The sequence below is a fragment of the Mustelus asterias genome, chromosome 2 (genome assembly GCF_964213995.1).
Source record: "Mustelus asterias chromosome 2, sMusAst1.hap1.1, whole genome shotgun sequence".
In the NCBI taxonomy this organism is placed as follows: domain Eukaryota; kingdom Metazoa; phylum Chordata; class Chondrichthyes; order Carcharhiniformes; family Triakidae; genus Mustelus; species Mustelus asterias.
The window spans coordinates 104,637,316-104,662,138 of record NC_135802.1 but is presented as its reverse complement, the minus strand read 5'-3'; the positions used below and the strand labels follow the sequence as shown (position 1 = coordinate 104,662,138).

General features: G+C 41.2%; 1 protein-coding gene across 6 annotated transcripts in view; it reads left to right on the top strand.

The window, feature by feature from the left end:
* The window catches only part of plekha8 (pleckstrin homology domain containing, family A (phosphoinositide binding specific) member 8), a 53,352-nt gene that overhangs the window by 13,051 nt on the left and 15,478 nt on the right, over nucleotides 1-24,823 (top strand). For 4 of the 6 annotated variants that reach the window (XM_078239654.1, XM_078239645.1, XM_078239681.1 and 1 more), the window contains exons 3-7: nucleotides 3,543-3,698; nucleotides 8,649-8,782; nucleotides 17,992-18,144; nucleotides 22,422-22,462; nucleotides 24,299-24,435. In XM_078239654.1, the coding sequence (XP_078095780.1) occupies nucleotides 3,543-3,698; nucleotides 8,649-8,782; nucleotides 17,992-18,144; nucleotides 22,422-22,462; nucleotides 24,299-24,435 (621 nt within the window). The remainder of the gene's footprint in view (nucleotides 1-3,542; nucleotides 3,699-8,648; nucleotides 8,783-17,991; nucleotides 18,145-22,421; nucleotides 22,463-24,298; nucleotides 24,436-24,823) is intronic. The other 2 variants (XM_078239672.1, XM_078239663.1) reach the window with 1 other exon arrangement.

Here is a 24,823-nt window from a genome sequence, read left to right as displayed (position 1 = left end):
ACCACAAAGTTCAGGATTGGCACCAAGCTGCACTGTTGCCCTAAATCTCATAGTTCTGACAGTTTTAAAAACAGCTGTCATTCCTGTAGCCAGGGAACCATTATTGAATACAGCAGGCACCTTGACACAATAGTTCAGAAATCTCGACATATTGAAGTCATCCTGCAATTATAATCTGATTAGAGACTAGGGATGGGTAAAGTTCATTATATGCTGTAACAATTTTACTGTACTTGGAGAAAGAGAACAATCCACTGCCACAACAAAACTAACTGAAGGAACCAGAACAACCCGTTTTTCTGGCAGTCATGGATCTAATATCGCAAAACATTCATTTCCACATTTTTGCCATGCTGTGATGAAATACCAAACTGGTGACATACATTTTAGTTAGGAATAAACTATCCCATTCCTATCATCTGTTGGTACATTATCCAGCACATTAACAAAAATACGAGGACACCAATGAAAGCAAATTTGATTTCCCTACCTGAAGAATGATTAATCCCAGTGCCAGGTTTTTGTGATTAACTCCATGAGATGTTCTTTGTGGCCAAAGTAAGTGAAGTGACTGACTACTGTGTGTTTGCAAAACCTATTGAGAATAAGTTAAAGCTTTTTTTCCCAAATTTTTGTTCGGGCTTAAGGAAATGCTTGTCAGGCTGCATTTATTTACCATCCTTCATTGTCATGATAAGGTTTTTTAATTTAAATTGGTGAAGTCATATATGAACATACAAATTGAGAGCAGTGTAGGCCATTCAGCCATTTAAGTCTGCTCTGCCATTCAGTAAGATTATGGTTGATTTGATTGAGGTCTCAACGCCATTATACTGCCAACCCCAGTCCAAGTTCAAATGATCTAATGTAATGTGTTTGTGAACAATAGTGATCCCAGCACCAATTCTTTTGGAACACAATCTCTTACTTTTTGCCTATTGAAGTAGTTGTCCTTAACTCCTACTGTCTTAAAACCAGTTCACTATCCATTCTGCTACTTGTCCCCTAGCTCCACATGCTCTATTCTCTTACCATGCAATACATTTGTCAAAGGCAAATCCAAGTGTATTACATCGTGAGGCAAATAGACCCTGTGCAATGTTGTCCTAGCAGTAGTGTTAGGTAGGGAATTCTTGGCTATGGACTAAATGATGATGAAAGAATGGTGAAATACCATTATTTATCACATAATTGACTTGTCAGTAAAATTTCTATCAATGGGATGAAAAGACTATTGATAACATGCATACACTGGCTAAAAGAGGAAATGCTGGAAAATCTCAGGTCTGGCAGCAACTGTAAGGAGAGAAAAGAGCTGATGTTTCGAGTCCAGATGACCCTTTGTCAAAGATAAAAGGCATAGAAAGTGGGGGATATTTATGCTGTCAGGTGAGGGAATGAAAGATGTGTCATAGCCACAAAAACAAGGGGAAAGGCTGCTAATGGCAGTCCATAAAGTGAATAAAAGGTGTGAATGGCCAAACAGCAGAGAAGCTAAAATTAGAGGGTAAGCTGTGACAGATGAAGATGTAGGGGGAGAGGGGGGATGGGTAGGAGAGAGGCAAAATTGAGAAAAGGGGGGATAAAATAGGGGGAAAGAGTGGGGGAAAGAAAAAAATAAAGAAAGACAATCAAGAAATGAAAGGTAGAGAACAGTTAAAAATTAAATAAAATGAAAACAAAGGGATTGAGGTGGGGTAGAGCTAATCATCTGAAGTTGTTGAATTCGATGTTGAGACCGGAAGGTTGTAACATGCTTAGCCGGAAGATGAGATGCTGTTCCTCCAGTTTGTGTTGAGCTTCACTGGAACATTGCAGCAAGCCAAGGACACACGTGGGCATGGGAGCAGGATTGTGTGTTAAAATGGCAAGCAACCGGAAGGTCAGGTTCCTGATTGCACACAGACCAAAGGTGTTCAGCAAAGCGATCACCCAGTCTACGCTTGGTCTCTCCGATATAGAGGAGACCACATTGGGAGCAGCGAATGCAACAGACCAAATTGAAAGAGGTGCAAGTGAAATGCTGCTTAACCTGGAATGAATATTTTGGACCTTGGATGGCCCAGGAATGCCTACCCTGAAGAAGTACTGTTCTTATCTTCAACAGGATTTCCCTATGTCTCTTCCCCCACTCCCCAACCATCAACATCCACCTTCATTGCTTTCCATTTCTCTCTTAGTGTTCTCTTCATACCCCATTATCAATATCCACTCTTTCTATAATCTATTATGTTCAGAATCAATGAGCCATTGACAGGCCTGGCAAGTCTTTAAAATGCTCCTGGAACTGACACAATTAACAAAGCGGATTTGAAAATCTTCTCTGGGGGGAGGGGGGAATGACTCATCTTTCAATCTTGTAAAAATCAATTATACATGGTCATTCATAATATCAGTGACAAAAAGTTTTAATCTACTTCATCCCTCTCAGTCTTGTGTAAATAAACACACAGGAATTGAAAAATAACTCTTCAAAGAAAGATCAGGTTATTACAAGATAATAAAGATGTTAATCAAACAAAGCCAACAGTTTCAATATTGCCCAAAGGGCAGAGTCCATCAACCATTCTTGGAGTCCAGCCAAGCATTCATAATGCAGTCATCTGGCAATTATATCAACACAAGCAGGTTGAACAGATGATCTGATAAACCAAGTGTCTAATGGATTCAACACTGTAGGCTAAGTTGCAGAGCTTGCAGATGAGCGTTAGCATTGTTTGTTCCACACATTTATTACTTTGAAGTCTTTTCAATGCCTCTGACTACACAAGATTAAGAGGTGTGACATGGACTAAAATGTTTTGTAATCGGTAAGTACTATGAAAGGCTGTGATTAATTGACAGCTTTGAGAAGATAAGAGGGGAACTGTATTTCAAAGGGGTGTATTTCGTTTTGGTTCCTGTCTCTAGACTAGGGTTCTGCCATGGTTCGTAATTCCTCTGAGGTGCTGTGAATGACATCGACTAACAAAACAGGCTCAACTCGATCAATATTTGTGGGGTGTACCCCACAATGGACCAGCAAGGATGGGAGTGCTACATGCACCTTGCTATTTACACCCTTAATCTGCGCATAAAATTCCGGAAACTGGAATTTCGGGTTGAATCCCACATTTGGCTCTTGCCTGTTATTTTTAAAGGCTTCCCGACTTGGTCCGATTCCATGCAAATCTGGGCCACAGGACCTAATTTACGTTTAAGTTTATTAGTGTCACAAGTAGGCTTGCGTTAACACTGCGATGAAGTTACTGTGAAAATCCCCTATTTAACTCATTGCAAATGGTGGATTTAGTTAAAATCTTGTTTAATTTTTTAAACTTGAGGTGGATCAGAAGTTGAAGACCTTGTGCAGGTTTTTTTCTTTATAGAAGCAAAAGTAATGAGCCAAATATTTCAAGTTATTTTGCTTGAGTTTTTCTTCTATGTGTGTGGCAAACCTTGCATTAGTTATTTCTTCTGTTAGTTACATATTAATAAGTATACTTTTCTCTCCCCTATACCCTTCTGTCAGGGTTATTATAATCAGTTTCTTTCACTTGCAGTGCATACTAGTGACAGCACAAGAATGGAGCTGATCATCCCAGGAGAACAACACTTTTACCTGAAGGCTGTCAATGCTGCTGAGAGACAACGGTGGCTTGTTGCCTTGGGATCATCAAAGGCTTGCCTGACAGACAGTAGGACGAAGAAGGAGAAAGGTAAGTTTTTTTCCATTCTTGGCACAGAACTACCATTTTTGTCTGTCTTAAAGTGTAATTTGCACCAAAACAATTTGCTTTTTAAATTTTTTTTTTCTCCATCCTTAAAATTCCAAAGCCAATGCGCAGAGTGGACCGGGCAGTCCAAACCCATTTCTTGCTTGCTCCAACTATCAAATTCAAAATCCAATTGAAACCAGTTCATGGTTCCCCACAAGAGAGACAAACAAGATCCAAGCTGATACGTAAGGCACTGCACCCCATCTTGGGCTTGATCCGATGCTTGATCTTAGCCGAAAGGCCAAGAGATTTTCTGAAGAAGTGGCATGGTGGTACAATTGGTTACCACCCTGAACATGGGTAATCTGGCTAAATATAGTTTTGAGATATTTGTGGTAATACCATTTTGAAGTCCCCCCTGTTCTTAACACATTCATTTTGAGTTCAATAGTCCTGCGCCACCTCAATGTCTGACTCTGTTCTTTGACCCCAATCTACACATGCCCCTCACAAATGTTAATTCAATGTAAAGGCAAGAACAGAAGTTCAAAGAAGAAAAGACTTGCACTTGTATAGTGCTTTTCATAACCACCGTGTGTCTGAAAGCTTGGAAGCATGGCAACCAATTTGTGTAGTAAGAAGTCTCACAACACCAGATTAAAGTCCCAACAGGTTTATTTGGTAGCAAAATCCACTAGCTTTCGGAGCGCTGCTCCTTCGTCAGGTAAGTGGGAGTTCTGTTCACAAACAGGGCATATAAAGACACAAACTCAATTTACAAAATAATGGTTGAAATGCGAATCTTTACAGGTAATCAAGTCTTAAAGGTACAGACAGTGTGAGTGGAGAGAGTGTTAAGCACAGGTTAAAGAGATGTGTATTGTCTCCAGACAGGACAGTTAGTAAGATTTTGCAAGCCCAGGCAAGTCGTGGGAGTTACAGATAGTGTGACACGAACACAAGATCCCGGTTGAGGCCGTCCTCCTAAAATCCATATTCTCAACTTGTGCTCAGGATGCAGACCAGCTGCGAAACTCTGCCAAGCAGATGAGACAAAGGGACTATGCCATCTACATGCACACCAAGAACAGGAAACTTGAGAAACTCGGCATCACCACCAGCAGCAACCAAGCCTCCCTCAGTACCACAGTAGAAAACAGTACCACTGCAGGGAAGTCCATTGTCAACTTGTCGGACTACACACGTCAACCAGATTAAATCGAAGTTCTCAGCTGAGGGCTCAATTTCTGCCCCACCACCAAAATAGACCCCAACAGTCTCGCAGCAGACACAGAGGAATTCATCAGGCGAATGAGGCTGCGGGAGTTCTTCCACAAACCCCAAGAGGCCAACAGCGAACACAATGAGACAGCCAATGAACCGGAACAGCCAACAGAGAGATCCACAGTGCAGCAACTGAAGAGGAAAGAGTTGAATTGGACTCCTCCGGAAGGTCGCTGCCCTCAACTTGACGTGTATGCCCAAGCCGTCAGGAAGTGCGTCAACACCAGATTCATCAGCCGCACTCACAAGACAGCCCTGAACATCACCCAAGTACAACGCAACGCCATCCGCGCTCTCAAGACCAACCGCAACATTGTCATCAAACCAACAGACAAAGGAGGGGCCATCGTCATACTGAACAGAACGGATTACTACAAAGTAGTGTACCGACAGCTGAACAATGAGGAACACTACAGACAGTTACCCGCAGATCTGACCAAAGAACACACCCGTCAACTCAACAGACTGATCAAAACCTTTGATCCGGACCTTCAGAGCACCCTCCGTGCTCTCATCCCACGTACTCCCCGCGTTGGAGATCTCTACTGCCTCCCAAAGATACACAAGGCAAACACACCCGGCCGTCCCATCGTATCAGGCAATGGGACCCTGTGCGAGAACCTCTCCGGCTACGTCGAGGTCATCCTAAAACCCAGTGTACAAAGAACCCCCAGCTTTTGTCGTGACACTACGGACTTCCTACAGAAACTCAGCACACATGGAGCAGTTGAACCAGGAGCACTCCTCGTCACAATGGGTGTCTCGGCACTGTACACCAGCATCCCCCACGACGATGGCATTGCTGCCAGTCTCCAGATGCAATTTTACAACTCATCCGCTTCATCCTGGACCACAATGTCTTCACCTTCAACAACCAGTTCTTCATCCAGATACACGGAACAGCCATGGGGACCAAATTCACACCTCAATATGCCAACATCTTCATGCACAGGTTCGAACAAGACCTCTTCACCGCACAGGACCTTCAACCGATGCCATACACTAGATACATCGATGACATTTTCTTCCTTTAGACTCATGGTGAACAATCACTGAAACAACTATATGATGACATCAACAAGTTCCATCCCACCATCAGACTCACCATGGACTACTCTCCGGAATCGGTTGCATTTTTGGACACACGCATCTCCACTAAGAACAGTCACCTCAGCACTTCACTATACCGCAAGCCCACGGATAACCTCACGATGCTCCACTTCTCCAGCTTCCACTCTAAGCACGATAAAGAAGCCATCCCCTACGGACAAGCCCTCCGTATACATAGGATCAGCTCAGATGAGGAGGATCTCAACAGACATCCCCAGACGCTGAAAGATGCCCTCATAAGAACAGGATATGGCGCTCGACTCATCAATCGACAGGTCCGATGCGCCACAGCGAAAAACCGCACTGACCTCCTCAGAAGACAAACACAGGACACGGACAGAGTACCCTTCGTTGTCCAGTACTTCCCCAGAGCGGAGAAGCTATGGCATCTTCTCCGAAGCCTTCAACATGTCATTGATGAGGACGAACATCTTGCCAAGGCCATCCCCACACCCCCACTTCTTGCCTTCAAACAACCGCACAACCTCAAACAGACCATTGTCCACAGCAAACTACCCAGCCTTCAGGAGAACAGTGACCACGACGCCACATAACCCTCCCACAGCAACCTCTGCAAGACGTGCCGGATCATCGACACGGATGCCATCATCTTACATGAGAACACCATCCACCAGGTACACGTATATACATTTGCAACTCGACCAATGTTGTCTACCTGATACGCTGCAGGAAAGGATGTCCTGAGGCATGGTACATTGGGGAGACCATGCAGACGCTACGTCAACGGATGAATGGACACCGCTCGACAATCACCAGGCAAGCGTGTTCTCTTCCTGTTGGGGAACACTTCAGCGGTCACGGGCATTCGGCCTCTGATCTTCAGGTAAGCGTTCTCCAAGGCGGCCTTCACGACACACGACAGTGCAGAATCGCTGAGCAGAGACTGATAGCCAAGTTCCGCACACATGAGGATGGCCTCAACCAGGATCTTGGGTTCATGTCACACTGTAACCCCCAAGACTTGCCTGGGCAAATTCTCACTAACTGTCCTGGCTGGAGACAATACACATCTCTTTAACCTGTGCTTAACCCTCTCTCCGCTCACATTGTCTGTAACTTTAAGACTTGATTACCTGTAAAGACTCACATTCCAACCATTATTTTGTAAATTGAGTTTGTGTCTTTATATGCCCTGTTTGTGAACAGAACTCCCACTCACCTGACGAAGGAGCAGCGCTCTGAAAGCTTGAGGCTTGTGCTACCAAATAAACCTGTTGGACTTTAACCTGGTGTTGTGAGACTTCTTACTGTGTTTACCCCAGTCCAACGCCGGCATCTCCACATCATAGCCAATTTGTGCACAGCAAGCTCCCACAAACTTGTCAATATTTCCACATGCAAAATTCATGCTCTCATTGTACTCTCATAAATTCTTGGAGAGCTTAGTATAAAGACGACTTCACCTTGGCATTCAGAGCCTCTGATTTTAAAATCTTTCATGGGATGAAGATATCACTAGGTAGAGCAGCATTTATTTACCCATCCCTAGTTGCCCTTGGGAGGGTGGTGGTGAGCCGCCATCTTGAACTACTGCAGTCCATATGATGCAAGTACACTCAGTGCTGTGAGAGCAGGAGTTCCAGGATTTTGACCTAGCAACAGTGAGGAAATGGTGTTACAAGTCAGGATGGCGTGTGGTTTGGAGAGGACCCTGCAGATGCTGGTGCTCCCATGTATCTACCTCCCTTGTCCTTCCTGATGGTAATGGTTTGAATAAAATTGTGCACTGGTGAAAACCTTTATTCCTGGTCGCTGATTCAAATTTGTCCTCTTGGCTATTGTATTTGAGTTGGAGTGACAACCTCTACCCAAGGTTGTTTATTTGAGTTTTTAAAAAAAGGTCTATTTTTAATCTGGCTGCAAAGTTTCATCTCAAAAACATCTAGCTTTATTGTATATGTCCCCTTGTATTTCCGTTGTACCACACATGAATTTTCAGGATTAGTCACTCTAAAGTAGAGATAGAATTAATGCTATGTATGTCATGATTAGAGATATTATGAAGCCTACATATTCCGCAGTCGAAGATTTATTCAGTAAGTTTTCTAATCTGCCAATTTGATCTGGACTTCGGCGACATATACATAATGTATGAATTGTGCTGAGCAATTTAGATTGAGAAGATCTTTTGCTTTCAGATAGGTCAAAAAGCAGGCAATTGGCTTTCATATGCAATATCCCTGTTATGTTTACTCACAAATGAAGCTTGGGCACTGAGTGAAGAGGGGATTGAGTTGAACTCCTATCCCCCTGTGGGTGACAATACTATCTTTGCTGACCACTTCTGAATAAAGACCTGAAAGGTTGCTATGATTGTGAAACCAGACTGTATAGGATTTGTGGCCTTTTGCAGAGGCAAGAATTGAAATTAAGCTCATCTTTGGAAAATTCACTGATCTATTTGCATTTACATTAAAACTATTTCACTTGCAAAAATTACAATGAAATATAAGGCTATCAGAACACAAACAGTAGGCTTATAGAAAGTTGGGGGGGAAAGCAACTAATCTTTGTTTTCCCTTTTTATTTTTAAAGAAATAAATGAAAACACGGAATCCCTGAAAAAGAAGGTCTCCGAATTGAGATTGTATTGTGATCTTCTCCTGCACCAAGTGAATAATCTAAAAGAGAATGCACAATCTAATCAGTCTAACCCAACTGATTTGGAGGTATATATTCATTATTTGCCACTGCGTTGCATCTGTTGCTCAATAGATATGTTCATTGCTGCTAATGACCTTCTAATCTATGTAGTACACTGAAGGGAAATTATTTTTCTGGGCAATTATCCAGGTTGATATAATGGGATGTTCTACAAAGTAATGGGAACAAAACATAGCAGTAGAATTTGATTAAGTGCAATTTAAAAAGTGAGGCCACCAGCCATTCTGGCCATCAGAGAAAGCTGCTCTCTTTAATTATTTTGAGGGATGTGGACCTTGCTGGCAAGGCCAGCATTTGTTGCCCATCCCTAATGGCTCGTGAGCTGAGTAGCTTGCCACACCATTTTAGAGAGTAGTTAAGATCTACTTCTGTGGGTCTGGAGTCACATGCAGGCCATTCCAGGTAAGGGTGGCAGATTTCCTTCCCTGAAGAACATTAATGAATCAGATGGGCGTAGCCTGAGACCGTAGAAATAAACAAGCTGTAGCATGCTGGCAGGCCATTCCGACCAACCAATACCTGTTGTCATTTGCCCTCCAGTCAAACAAATAGTTCTAACCATGTTTACCTACCCTGTTCTGACATCACTTGATCCCTTTTCCGAAATTCACACATCTAACCTAATATTGAACGACGAGAAAGAGTTTGCGTCTTTCCTGACTTTGAGACAGTTCAAAGTGTTTCACAGCCAAGGAAGTATATTGAAACCATAGACACTGTTGTAACTTGGAGAATTTGCACACAAAGGTGCACAAACAGCAATGAATCGAATGACCCAGATCGTCTGTTTTGGTGACATTTATTGGGGATTAACATTGGTTAGAACTTTTGTTGTTGTTCAAATAGTGCAATGGGATCTTTCACTGATAGGGCTGTTTAATGTTTCATCTGAAAGATGATACCTTAGTCCAGAGCCCACCCAATACAGTGCTCAAGTCTCTTGTGTGAAGCTTGAACCCATGGCCTGCTAAATTATTGTTCTGTTTTGCAATTTGGGTGTAAGCTGAAGATTTACCTCTGGTTGTTTGGCTTCCTTTTATGTAAAGTGCCTGACCAGGTCAAACCCATGACCCACTATTTAATTGGCTGCATTTTTCTATATATTTGTTTTAAGTCAATATAGTTTTGAATCAGTGGGTGTACAAAATTACAAAATGTTTTGAAGAAAGGTATAAAAAATATAAAAATTTCCACTAAACTAATTGTAAAATCTTAAAATTTAGTGAAAGTGGGAATTTCAAACAATTGTGAAATAAGGTGAATTGGCTAACAAGTTAGAATGTGGTTGCTACGAATGTGTACTGAGTTAAATTTTTTCCTAGCTTTACTTTTATACATTCAGTGGAGGTTGGGTCAGATTTCGAGGATCGAATGGAAATGTTTGTGTTTTGTTTAAACAAATGTCATTTTAGTTCTCAAATGACTGTCAAAATTTCTCCAATTGCTCAATTGAAGACTTAGCGACTTTCTCTGAGAATAAACAGAAATGACTTGTTGGTCACCCAGAGGCAAAGAAAGTTCTCACATGGCACCAGAAACCTAACATTGAAGGGCAGTGAGAAATTATTTATAGCCTAGAAGTCACTGGCAACACCAGGCACGTCAGCTGAAGTTATAGTCATGTCACCAAGAGCAGATACAAGTGACTGGCACAGAACTGTTGGCCATGAGATAAGAAAATATGTATATGAAAAACATCTGCACTGACAGCAAAACTGTTGCAAAAGGAAACCTGAGTTAACAATAGGAGCTGTATGAAGGGGACCATTTGCATTTCCACACAATAGACAATGAAAGCTAACAGCTGTTTATGTTTGTTTTCCAATCATGAAAGAAAGCATTTACACTGAGTTTCTGGTAATACTGAATTTGAGGTTTGAATGGTGTTCCAGCCAGGATGAGAGGAATGTGCAGTTTATCCAGCCCCATTTCTTTGCTGGTCACACCATTAGTGTAAATGTTTAATTCGTTCACCAGAATGGCTAATTGTTTATCTTCGTTAGACCCAGAATACAAGAGACTTTAACCAAGCTTCCTTCGATAAACTCAGAATGATTGATTTATTAAAAGATAAAACTTTGCTTAAAAAATTGCAAGAACTGGTTAATGCACGGTTTGTAAATTTTGAGGTGTAATTATGTCACTTTTGAAATACCCCAGCTTACACACACAACAAACAAATAGGTTCTCTGTAGAGACTGGCTGCTAAAGAAAAACTTTCTGGAAAGGATAAAGTTCGCAGGGTTTCCAGTGTCTGGAGGCTGTCCCCAACAAGGGTTCAGTGTGGAGGAGAGTAGAACCAGATCAATCCTTGGGCTTTCCCTCTCGTCTCAGCCTCTCTGGTTTCCAAATATAGGCAAGTTCCGCTGAGATGAGGATTCCTAGCTGGATACTGATAACACTGTATTTCAGGCAAGGCACGGAGAGTGCGAATTGGGCAGCTTTCTCCCTTCTCTGTTTACTCCCAACTGAGCTTTAAAAAAAGTTCAAAACATAAACCCCATCTTCCTGAGATGATTTCCAGTAAAACGCCAAGGCCGCTGCCTTTAAAATTGTTTCCCCCCCCCCCCAGCCATTAAAGTAATTATAATTTAAATAAGCAAATAGCCCTCCTCCTGAAGTGCCATGCTGGTCATATAGTTGAAATCATGTGATTTCTTAGACTGCGAGATGGCATGCCTTTTCCAAAGTGAACTTACGACCTTTTTAAAAAAAAATCCAGGTCTGTTCCCAAATTCAAATAATGCAATGTCTTTCCAAATTTTCAAAGAAAATATAGTTTTTGAAGATTTTGTTTCCCAACATGGTCAGGACTTGTGCACAAGGTAGAACAAAAAGCAATCTTATCTGTTTAAAATAGAATGGTTTCAGTAGCATATCATAGATAGGTGGATGGATTTTACACTTGCCTGATGACTGGTTTAGAGGTGGGATGGGGGCAGTGGAATTCACTTAAGGGCCTCATCCTGCCACTGCCAGTAATTTATCTGCAGCAGGTGAGGCCTATGGTGTGTGTGAAGCCCGGCAGCTTTAGCTGCATGAGCTTATGATAGGCAAGGGGAAGGGACTCCTATTGTGGGCCTTAAAGCAATTAAAGTTGCTTGCTGGAGGATTTGCCCCACTCCACAACTCCAGTCCCCTTTATCTTTTAGCCCAGGCTCGGTGTGGGGGACGAGAACACAGCGCCCTGTAAAACCCAACCCGTCCTGTTTATTAAAAACTCGGTTTTTCGACTATGACTGACATTAATAAAAATTCACGATTAAACACTTCTTTATAAGTTAATTTAGAGGTAAATTTTAAAATTGATGCTACTGTTGGTAATAGCTATCTAACTGAAAAGTATGGGGTATGTCAGGTTTTTCTTACAATTTTTGAAAAGGTTAAGGGAATGAGTTAGAGACTGTTCCCTGCTAGTTTGTTTTGGTTCCTTTTTATTTTGTGACTGTTGTACATGAAGGCACAGTGCCACAACAGATCAGTGTACAAAATCTGCTCGTGACCAGCATCCGAGGTGCCGCTAAATTGTTGGCCTTAGCAAAAGATGTATAAACAGAAGCATCAGAGTCTATTTGCCATGGAAGATTTAACAAAGCTTGATCATTACTGCCTTTTTATCAGTTGTTCATCTGGACCTCTGCCTCATATTTTGTCTTTTACACTTCAGCCTGTGCATATGCTTCTTCTGCCACCTAGCTCAGATGTCGACAAGGATCTCAAAGCTCATGATTATGTAGAATAATAGCGGTTATGTTAATTGACTAGTAATCCATAAGCCTGAGCCAATTATCTGGTGCTGTGTTCAAACCCCACCCATAGCAGCTAGGGAATTTAAATTCAGTTAGTTAATTTTGGAACAAAAAATATATTTATGATGACCGTATATCTACTAAAAATCTATCTGGTTCATTAGTATCCTTCAGGAAAGGAAATCTGCCATCATTACCTTGTCTTGCTAATGTGATTCCAGACCCACCGCATTGTGGTTGACTTTTAGCTGCCCGCTGAAATGGTTCAGCAACACCTTCAGTTGTAACAAACTGCTGTGACATAAAGTATAGTTGGCACACAACTTGAGCTGTTTAAGAAGGTGGTTCACCACCAATGCCTCAAGGGCAATTAGGAACAGGCAACAAGCACTGGCCTTACCAACAATGTCTGCATTCTAAGAATGAATTGGAACAAAAAGGCAGAGCAGGGATAATTAGACCAGGGTATGCAGACATTATTTAGCACCTATTTGGTAGACTCAGTTTGGGTAGAGCTAAGAACATTAGAAATTGAACAGATCAAAAAGTGTCAGAAAGAAATGGTGGCAGTTGTTTATGGGCTCTGAACATTTGTTGTGGTGTAGGGCAGAGTGTAAGTAAGGAAATTAAACCATGTACTGAGGATTATACAGCAATCATTGGGTACTTTGATCTTGTAAGCAAGGCAAACCAAATTTGCAGTGTTATTTTTGGGGAATGAGTTCTGGAATCTTTTCTCGACAGTAGAGTTTCTTTTTCTGCAAATAATCAAAGACTATACATGTATACATTTATTTTTCACAATTACAGGGAAATTTTATTTTTACTCTGGATATATGTGAGCTGCATAGACTAAGCCTATTGCGTACGCCAATTTTCAGATGCAGTATAACCAGGCACAGTGGTTAGCACTACTGCCTCACAGCGCCAGGGACCCAGGTTCAATTCCGGCCTCAGGTCACTGGGTGGAATTTGCACTTTCTCCCCATGTCTGCATGGGTTTCCTCCGGGTGCTCCGATTTCCTCCCAGAGTCCAAAAATGGGTGGGTTAGGTTGATTAATCATTCAGATTGACCCTAGTTTCAGGGGGAATAGCACAGTAAATGTGTGGGGTTACGGGAATAGGGCCTGGATGAGATGTGGTTGGTACAGATTCGATGGGTTGAATGGCCTCCTTTTGTACTGTAGGAATTCCATGATTTCATGAATTATTCTGCAGTTTCCTTTTCTAAACATTTTCAATGTTTGCTTGCATTGGAGCATAGAATTTGTTGAGAGGAAGTAAAATGTACAAATCTGGGGTCTGAAAATCTGTAACCCTTCTGCCTCAACTCTGGTGGGAGTGCCACAAATTAGGCCGAGTCACAGCTTTGGTAAGGAGCTTCTGAGAGTTATTATCAGGACACCACCCCCTCCACACCAAACAAGGACAATGCCAAAGGAGAAGGTGTGGCTCGAGACCTGGATATCCCAGCTTTACAGTTTCCATATCCCTGGATGAGTGAAAGAACATTCTGTGTGGGATCAGGTGGAAGTGGGATCTGTCTTTGGGATGTGACCTGGATCCTTTGAGATCTAATGAGTGCAAAGTTTTTCCTGCTGACCTCTTTACGAATGTTGCTGATGGTCTCCTGTCTATTAGGAGACAGGACTTTGGCATTCCACTTCCTCTGAGCAGCCACATTTTGCAGCTTCTCTGCTATAATGGTGCCTAAACTGCATCACCAGATTATAACCACCGAGTTTAAGATAATGAGGTGACCTTTCCAGTATCTTAACCTTTGACAGGATTATCATGAGATGTCACTCTTATTTCCACTGTGATAAAGTGCTATGGATTTTTTAGCCTTTTGTTTTTTTATATAACTGAACATTTTGGATGCCTGTGGATACAAATATTTACATTCTCTAAATTGCCCTCTTGTTTCCACTTTTCACCATCACCATTCTTGGCATTTCCAGTGACTGTACCAGAGATATCCCCTGATTAAATTTTGGCAAACTAAAGACACTGTCTTCTGCCCCACCACCCATTCACACTCTAGCCATGGATTCTGTCCTTTTCCCTGGCAAGTGTCTGAAGTTGAAGCAGACTGCAACCTTGATATCATAATCGACTTGGAGTGAACTTCCAAATGCAAATTTGCACAATCATTATGATCACCTACTTTCATCTCCAAAACATTGGTTGACTCCGTTCTTGCCTCAGCTCATTTTCTGCTAAAACCCTTACCATGCCTTTGTTATATTTAGACTTGATTTATTCTGATCCCTTTCTGGTCAGCGTCCAACATTTTACCCTCTAAAATTTGAGGTTGTCCAAACCTCTGCTACCGAAGTTCTAAATAGCACCAAGTCCTATTCATCCATCACCCCTCTGCTTGAACCTACATTGGCTCCTAGTTAATTAATATCATGATTTTTATAATTCTCGTGCTTGTTTTCAAATTCCTCTATGGCCTCATCCCTTCTACCTTTGTAATCTTCTTGAGTCAGACAACCTCCTCATAATGTTGGCAATCCTCCAATTTGGGACTCTTGAGCATCCCCAATTTTAATCACACTATTGTCGATAGTGAATTCAGCTGCTGTGGTCTTAATCTCTGAAATTTCCTTCCCTAAACCATCTGCCTCTCTACCACCCTTTCCTTCTTTAAAATGCCAGGCAATTACCACTTTCAATAAGAGAACAACTACCTCCCCTTGACATTCAGTGGATTCACTGAATTCCCAACAACAAGGGCTGCCATTGACCAAAAAGTTAACTTGACCAGCCACATAACTACTGTGGCTATGAAAGCAGGTGAGAAGCTGGGAATCCTTTGGTGCATAATTCACCTCCTGAATTCTCAAAGCCTCTCCTTCATTAACAAGGCACAAGTCAGGAGTATGATAGAATACTCTCCACTTGCCTGGATGAATGCAGCTCCAACAACACTCAAGAAGCTCACAACCATCCAGGACAAAGCATCCTTGATTGACACCCCATCCACCACCTTAAATATTAATTTATTCCCTCCACTACTTACAGCAGCAGCAGTGTGCACCATATACAAAATGCAATGCATTCTGGGAGTCAGTTTAGATCAGTTGGCTGGGCGGCTGTTTAGTGATGCAGAGTGATGCCAACAGCACTGGTTCAATTCCTGTACCAGCTGAGGCTATTTGTGAAGGTCCCACCTTCTCAACTTTATCCCTAGCCTGAGATGTGGTGATCCTCAGGTTAAATCACCATGAGTCACCACCTATGGTCATCTGGGACTATGGTGACTTTACTTTTACTTTACTGCAACGCAGCTACTCGCCAAAACTGGATGAGGAAGAACATATAGGATATGGCACTCGACTCATCGATTGACAGTTCCGACGCGCCACAGCGAAAAACCGCACCGACCTCCTCAGAAGATAAACACGGGACACGGTGGACAGAGTACCCTTCGTCGTCCAGTACTTCCCCGGAGCGGAGAAGCTACAGCATCTTCTCCGGAGCCTTCAACATGTCATTGATGAAGACGAACATCTCGCCAAGGCCATCCCCACACCCCCACTTCTTGCCTTCAAACAACTGCACAACCTCAAACAGACCATTGTCCACAGCAAACTACCCAGCCTTCAGGAGAACAGTGACCACGACACCACACAACCCTGCCACAGCAACCTCTGCAAGACGTGCCGGATCATCGACATGGATGCCATCATCTCACGTGAGAACACCATCCACCAGGTACACGGTACATACTCTTGCAACTCGGCCAATGTTGTCTACCTGATACGCTGCAGGAAAGGATGTCCCGAGGCATGGTACATTGGGGAAACCATGCAGACGCTGCGACAACGGATGAATGAACACCGCTCGACAATCACCAGGCAAGACTGTTCTCTTCCTGTTGGGGAGCACTTCAGCGGTCATGGGCATTCGGCCTCTGATATTTGGGTAAGCGTTCTCCAAGGCGGCCTTCACGACACACGACGGCGCAGTCGCTGAGCAGAAACTGATAGCCAAGTTCCGCACACATAAGGACTGCCTCAACTGGGTTCATGTCACACTATCTGTAATCCCCACAGCTTGCCTGGACTTGCAGAATCTCTCTGGCTGTCCTGTCTGGAGACACTACACATCTCTTCAACCTGTCTTAATGCTCTCTCCACTCACGTTGTTTGTACCTTTAAGACTTGATTAGCTGTAAGTATTCGCATTCCAACCATTATTCTGTAAATTGAGTTTGTGTCTTTATATTCCCTGTTTGTGAACAGAATTCCCACTCACCTGAAGAAGGAGCTTAAGGCTCCGAAAGCTTGTGGCTTTTGCTACTAAATAAACCTGTTGGACTTTAACCTGGTGTTGTTAAACATCTTACAGACGAAGTCATAGACAGACCTGCAAACAGTGAAAATGCTGAGTGCTCAACCAATAATAGCCAAATTATTGCCAAATAATTTACAAAAATAGCAAACCGTACAATTATTTGCATAAGCTTTGCTGTCCTGGCACCACTGGTTCTGGAGCCATCAAACTAAACCATCTTTTGAAAAGATTTGCTTCCCTTGTATGGTGAGTGCACCATAACATTATTGAATGAGGGTAACCAAAAAGATCCCATTGCCTTTGAACTAATTTAGAACACAATCTTTCTTCTATTCCATCTTATTGCATTGGTTACTGTCCCAGAAAGGGAATTGCATTTATTACTTGACCCTGAATGTTAAGAATCATTGGTACTACTCAGTGCTCCCTTGTTCCTATGTTTGGTGCTGTCTATAGGTTTGGGTCTGCTTTTACATTGTTGTTGGAATTAAACTTCATAAATTCGTCAAAGAGGAAATTCTACACAAAATGTTTGCTGCTCACTAACAACTTTAAATCCCAAACGTGGAACCAGGTGGGAAAAAACTTAATGTTGTTGGTCTTTTCCCTGTTTGTTTATTCTGTCCCACCTGTGCACCACTCTCTCAACTCCCCAAGCAATCTTACAGTTGATGGTAAAACAAACTTTGCTGCCCCTGAACCTTCTATTCATCAATCTTATTGTGGTCTACATTGGCTTGATTCTCTGATAATCGCAATCAATCTTATGCAATTAGTTGTTCTCCGGCACTTTGTATTGATAGTGATACATCACTGTAAAATATTTTATTTAAAATAAAGGAGTGACTTAATGCCTGACTCTTTTCTGACTGGCTTAAAAAAAAATAACCAATTACCCTGCCGTGTATGTATTTATGCTGTGATTTTCAAGACGAATTGTTACTATTTTGCAAAGGAAGCCAGAATTATTTTATTGTGGTTTGCATACAGTTCGGTTTTAGGGACTGGAGCCCATTAATATCATTACATAATGGGTTAGCAAGCTTAGCCAATGTTTTGTCATCCATGACAATCCCTCTTAAATCATTAGACCATCTAATGTAAAATTGTTAATATTGTGCCTGTTTCTTTTTCCTAATTATGTACACACTTCACCAAGATTGACATGGCAACCCTTCTAAGATCAACCTGCAACACCTTTCTGAAGACGTTGGAAGAATGCATGCAAATTGCAAATGCTACATTTAGGCCTGAACTGCTGCAGCCTACACCTCCAGGTTCTCCACATGTGGCCGTCATAAAACCAAACAGAGTATGTTTGTTTTTACGCAAGTAGTTTTTTTTAAACATTCTATTTGACTTCAGTATATGGGATGGGATCTCTTCAAGTGAACTGATGCTGCATGCTGTTTCTATGCATTTACCTTAATTTGCTCTGGCAGGTTCAAATTGAAGGCAGAACACATTGCAGGAGTAAATTATATTACAAGGACATCAAACAGATTATACTACAAGGGCATTCAATGTACTAAAGTTACATATGATTTAATGTATTTATTTTGTTGACCTAACTCTTTCATTAATTTGCTACTTAAATACTACTAGAAAGAAAATAGGCAAAGTGAATAGAGATTTTAAAAAAGCAGTGGAAAGAGAAAGCTAGCAACACAGGGAGGATTTCTGTTTCTGAATTAATATTCCCTGGTTCCTCAGTCCCTCAGGTAATCAACCAATTAAAAGATCTGTTTGAGGTCGGAAATTCCTATAATGCTCTCATTTTTGATGTTTGTTTTAAAATAAAGGCAATGTAATAATTGTGATGGACTTTAATCTTCAAATAGTTGGACAAAGGTTGCCTGGAAGATGAGTTTGTACAATGTTTTCATGAGTTTTTTGGAACTATACGTTGTGGACCGAACTAGGGATGAAGCTATTACAATGTTGTGCATTGAGACAAAGTTTCTTAGTAATCTCATAGTAAAAGATCCTCTGAGGGAGAAAGTGATCATAGTACAACTGAATTCCATATTATGTTTGAAAGTGACATAATCAAGTCCAAAACAAAAACTTAACAAAGCCAATTACTAGACTGAAAGGTATAATGGTAAATAAACAGTGGGAAACGTTTAAAGAAACAATTCTCTAAATGTTCATCAAAAATACATTTCATTAAAAGATAAGAGCCCAGTGAGAATGATCCATCTATGGCTTATTATGAAGTTGAGGATATTCATAGAATAAAAGAAGATGTGGCACAGTGGTTAGCACCTCTGCCTCATAGTGCCAGGGACCCAGGTTTGATTCCAGCCTTGGATCACTGTCTATGTGGAGTTGCACATTCTCCCCGTGTCTCCATGTGTTTCCTCCGGGTGCACCGGTTTCCTCCCACACTCCAAAGATATGCAGGTTAGGTGGATTGGCCATGCTAAATGTGTGGATTACAGGGATAGAGCAGGGGGATGGGTCTTGGTAAGATGCTTTTTTGGGAATCTGCACTGTAGAGATTCTATGGTTGTATAATGTTGCAAAGAGTTGTAGTAAGCCTGAAGACTTGGAGTTTCAGAAACCAGCAAACCATGACCAAAAAATCAATATTGCTGAGAATAAAATAGTCAGGAATATGAAAACAGATTGTGAGAGTTTTTACAAAAGGCAAGTAGCTGAAGCATATGATGACCCTCAAAAGCAGGAGAAATTATCATGGGGAACGAGGAAATAGTGGAGATGTTGAACAAAAATTTTTTGTCTGTCATCACAGTGGAAGACACCAGTTGCACACCAGAAATAGGAGCTAATAAGAGTGAGGAACTTTAGATAATTAATATCACCAGGAAAAGAAATTCGAGAAACTTAAGGGACCAGAAGCTGAAAATCCCCAGGACATGGTAGCCTCATCCTTGGTCTCTAAAAGAGATAGCTACAAAGATATTGAGTGCATTTTTAAAACAAATTTCCAAAGTTCCCTTGATTCTGGAATGGCCCTAGTGGGTTGGATGATAGCAGTGCTATTCAAGACCGGAGGGTAGGCTAGTTAGCCTGATATCAGTCGTCAGGAAATGCTGCAATCTATTATTAAGGGAGTCTTACGTGGCTTTCGAAGTGCTTGTTATGATCAAGGAAAGTCAACATGGTTTTGCAACAGGGAATTGAGTCTGATAAATTTATTAGAGTTCTTTTGAGGATATAACTCATAGGATATATAAAGTGGAACCAGTAGATGTTGTTTTCTTGTATTTCCAAAAGGTATTCAATAAGATGCCACACAGGTTAATGTAATGCTTTTATGACCACTGATCTTTACCCCATTATAAAGCAAAATTGGCTTCTGTATGTTGCAAAGAAATGGTTTTTCATTTTGGCATATTGCCTTATAACACAAATGCTGATGGTGCAAAGTGCCACATCCTACAATAAAAAGGCTTTGTACTGAGAAAGTTATTTCAACAACCAGCTGCTTGGCAGTACAGAACGTGAATATTGCTGAAACGAGAGACATGTTACCGAAATCTTTCCTCTTGTACTCATCAAGACAATTGCAAGAATGCCAAACTTCAAACAGTCACAATTTATACCACAGGAGAAGAAAGGTGCTGGTTGGTTGGCAAGTTGACTTTTGGCAGAGGGGTTACCATGGAGAAAGAGGTATGGGCTCTCCATGCTTTCAGGTAATTCAAAAAAGACTTCAGGTTTGAAAGTAATCCTTCTGTTCACAGAGAACAAGTCCCTGCATATGAACATATGTTACTTCTAGCAAACTTAAATGAGCCTTGTTACAAGCTCAAAATAACAAATTCCCCATGAAAGCATCTCAAACATTTGAACAACAGGTTAAGCAAGCAGTTTTGTATTGCTTCTCTGCAATGGGACACAAGTGTATTTTCCACTTACAGGATGCTGTCATGAGTCCAAAAATACATTCTACCTCCCACACAATTGAACAACATTGTGCATGAATTTCAGTGCTGGTGTGAGGTATTAAGGTTGTACATCCCAATAATTGGCTGATCAAATTAAACAACATGTTCCTCTGGCTGTTCATAATAGATGGAGTCCAGACTGTTCTCAACTAGCTCACACTTGCGAAACAAAATACAAAATGTATACTGTTGGTTGTGATTGAACAGCGCTTGCTGAACAAGGCTGTATACACCAATAGCTACACCAACAACTAATTTTAGATAATTGGTTGAGCTCATAATGTGCTCATTTATTCTTGTAAGAAGCAACACACACTCATGTGCAGGCACCTGTTCTCTGCAAACAAAATCTTCAAGCCTTGCACCATTTTTGAATTTCACCAGAAGCATGGAAAGCCTATAGATTTCTGCTGCTTTCTCCATAGCAAAGCTTTGGTTAATTGGAGTCAACTTGCCAACCAATCAGCACCCCCTTTTTTCCTGTGGTATAAATTGGTATAATTGTTTGAAATTTGGCAATCCTTGTATTTGTCCCGATAGGGCAAGGTGACAATCTTCAGCAGCATCTTTCTCTTTTCAATATTCAGTTTCAGCAAACTAATGTTTTACTCAGGTTCTATTGGAACCAACTGGAATGAAAAAAGTGATCAGCATCAACAGAAAGGAGAAGTGTTTAAACTACATTTGAGAGAATTGTATATCTCTCTACATTAAAATGTGCATTGCAAAGATTGTTTTTGTTTACGAGATGTACCATATTATGCCAGCTGTCATTATATATAATCTGAAATGTCAGCTTGCATATTTATTATAATTTTCCCAGATTCATTTTGTAGTCTTGGCTAGTTGCCTGATCTCTGGAACAGTGCTAGATGTGCTACATTTGACTTCAGTGGCCTTGGTGTAAACTTAGTATCTTAATAAGGGGACAACTCCTTCCAGTTAGTAGGAGGGAAAATAAGTAAAGTAGACCATCAAATTGGCATAGCTTATATCTGTTTGTAAATCTTGCTTGCCTCCTGTTACAGCTGCTGGCTGGTCTCTCTCACAAGTCGGTGTTCTTTGCCAAAGAACCAGTACTTTTATTAAATACAGCATATGTTGTTGTCAAGGTCTAATGTGTAACTCCTGTTCATTAAATTATCTGAATCTATTATTCCTTCATTTTCAACCTTCAGTGAGCTTTGACAGACACTTCCCATGGCAGATGGTTGAAGGACATGCAGATGCCTAACAGCTCTGCCTGGAAGTTTTGTTTCTTCTAAACTAAGTGACAGAATTATATTTTTTTAATAACCCAAATCAAATAATTTTTAAAAACAATTTTCAAGAAGAAATGTTCTGCAAGGTTGACCATAGTTGAAGAAGTGAACAACCTTAGCACATACAGCCCACAATTGAAATTGTCACACATTTTGTAGCACGCATGATTCTACAAAAGATGGCCAGTGTGCACAACTCAAGGATCAAGTTATTACTGTACAAGACATATTAAAACTTGGTTGAGGCCCAAATGATATTGGGAATGTATCAATGAAACACAGAATTGACACACTTAAGGTCAGTAAGATAGTTACTGTGAAACTCATCAGCAACATTTTATCATTTGTTGACGATGTGTTGGGCATGTTGCCATTTTATTGTAATTTGTGTTCTTATACCATTTTTGTAGATTAAACACCATTATCCATCCAGTTACAGTTCCACAAAAAGGTAAGAATTTATATATGGCATGATCCCATGGAGAATGTGTTTCATAGATCAGCAGCATCTGACATACAATTTAAATTTTTTAAAAACAATTGTTTTACTTTGCTGAGCACTTTTGGTCTGTGGCCCATTGCTTGCCATTTTAACACACGATCTTGCTCCCGTGTCCACATGTCTGTCCTTGGCCTGCTGCAATGTTCCAGTGAAGCTCAACGCAAACTGGAGGAACAGCATCTCATCTTCCGGCTAGGCACTTTACAGCCTTCCGGTCTCAACATCGAATTCAACAACTTCAGATGATTTGCTCTGCCCCACCTCGACCCCTTTGTTTTCATTCAATTTTATATAATTTATTACTGTTCCCTACCTTTTATTTATTGTTTTTCTTCATTTTTCTTCCCCCCCCCCACTTCATCCCCCGCTTCCCCTTTACATTCTACCTCTGTCCCATCTTCCCCTCCCCTACCCCACCATCTTCATCTGTTACAGCTTCTCGGCCATTTGGCCATTCGCACCTTTTATTCTCCCTATGGACAGCTATTAGCAATCTTTTCCCCTGGTTTCTGTGGCTATGACTCATCTTTCATTCCCTCACCCTGCAGTATAAATATCTCCCACTTTCTATGCCTTTTAGCTTTGACAAAGGGTCATCTGGACTCGAAATGTTAGCTCTTTTCTCTCCTTACAGATGCTGTCAGACCTGCTGAGATTTTCCAGCATTTTCCCTTTTTTGGTTTCAGATTCCATCATCCGCAGTAATTTGCTTTTATCTGATGTACAATGTTGGACTCGCAGTGTCTTGGTTCAAACTCCACCCAAAAGTGACATTAAAATTTAGCAACCTATATTTGTTAATCTCAGAACCCCAAAGAGTGAATTACTTCAGCGACTGATAGCTCAGTAAATGTGGCAGGCTTTCTATGTTAACAATGTTTCACAGCAATAAAACGAATGAACAAGATGTTTCTTGTATGTTGTTGATTGGGTTGCTGCTATCAAACTATTTTGCTGCTGCTGTTAAGCTTAGAAGAAGTAGTATTTGGCACTGTGGACTTAAACCATGGATAAAATCCGTACAGTGCAGAAGGAGGCCATTCAGCCCATCGGGTCTGCACCCACTCTTCAAAAAAGCAATTACCCAGGCCCACATCCCTGCCCTATCCCTGTAAACCCAAACATTTCCATGGCCAATCAACCTAATCTTCACATCTTTGGGCTGTGGGAGGAAACCCATGCAGACACAGGGAGAACATGCAAACTCCACACAGTCATTCAAAGCTGGAATTGAATCCAGGTCCCAGGTGTCTGTGAGGCAGTAGTGCTAACCAGTATGCCACCGTATTGCCCCTTAAAGATGATGAATCTTTATATATAATATAAATAGATTTGATGTATGCAGCTTCTGAGTTTTGGTCTGCGAGTTGTTAACATACAGATTCGAGGCATATGCTCACTAAAAACTAGTCCGTTCTTTTCTTTCTCCTATTCTCAATAGCAGATGTTAACATTTTGGGAAATAAATGCTTTGCTTCACTTCTGAATTGCATGATTCCCTGGAAATGGAAAGTAAAATAATTTTTTATTAACAGAGAAGTACAGAAGTGCAGATTTATTTAAAAGTCACTTATTGTTTGAAAATGCATAGTCTGGAATTGCTGGATTGTTGCATCACGGTAATGGGAAATAATGGTGAATGCCATTTCTATCACTATTGATGGCCTAGTAAATTATGTTGTTGGTGAGTGACACCTCCGTTACAGTAAAAGCAGCATTTTGTTTGACTTCAGTGATGCTGTGCAACAAATTAAAATAATTTAACATAATTTATATTGTTTACAGCAGGAATGAGTTGAATAATGTCCAGAATGGATCAACAATAGAACAAGCCAACTTCAAGACTCAGGAAAGGTCACAGTCAGAAGATGACAATCAGCATAAAGTAAATTCAAGAAGGGACAGCAAAGAAAATGCAGAAGGTATATTTTTAAACAAAAAAGAAAATAAACAAAAAATAAGGATCAAGCTGCTGGAATAGTATTGGCAAAGTTTTTGGAGTAGGGTTACTTGGTTGTGGCCTTGATTGAAATGTTATATAACTGAAGATCCTAATGAACGGAGTACACGGTAACATATTTGCCTTTCAAAGATCACTTGTGTAGAAGTGCACCGCTGTAGAAACACTAGGTCAATAAGTTAGTTTTATCTTTCACAACAAAAAAATTAGAATTTTATTCTTCCGATTAGGAGCAGCACGATGGCACAGTGGTTAGCACTGCTGCCTCACAGCTCTCGGGACCTGGGTTCGATTCCAGCCTTGGGTCACTGTCTGTGTGGGGTTTGCCAGCTCTCCCCATGGGTTTCCTC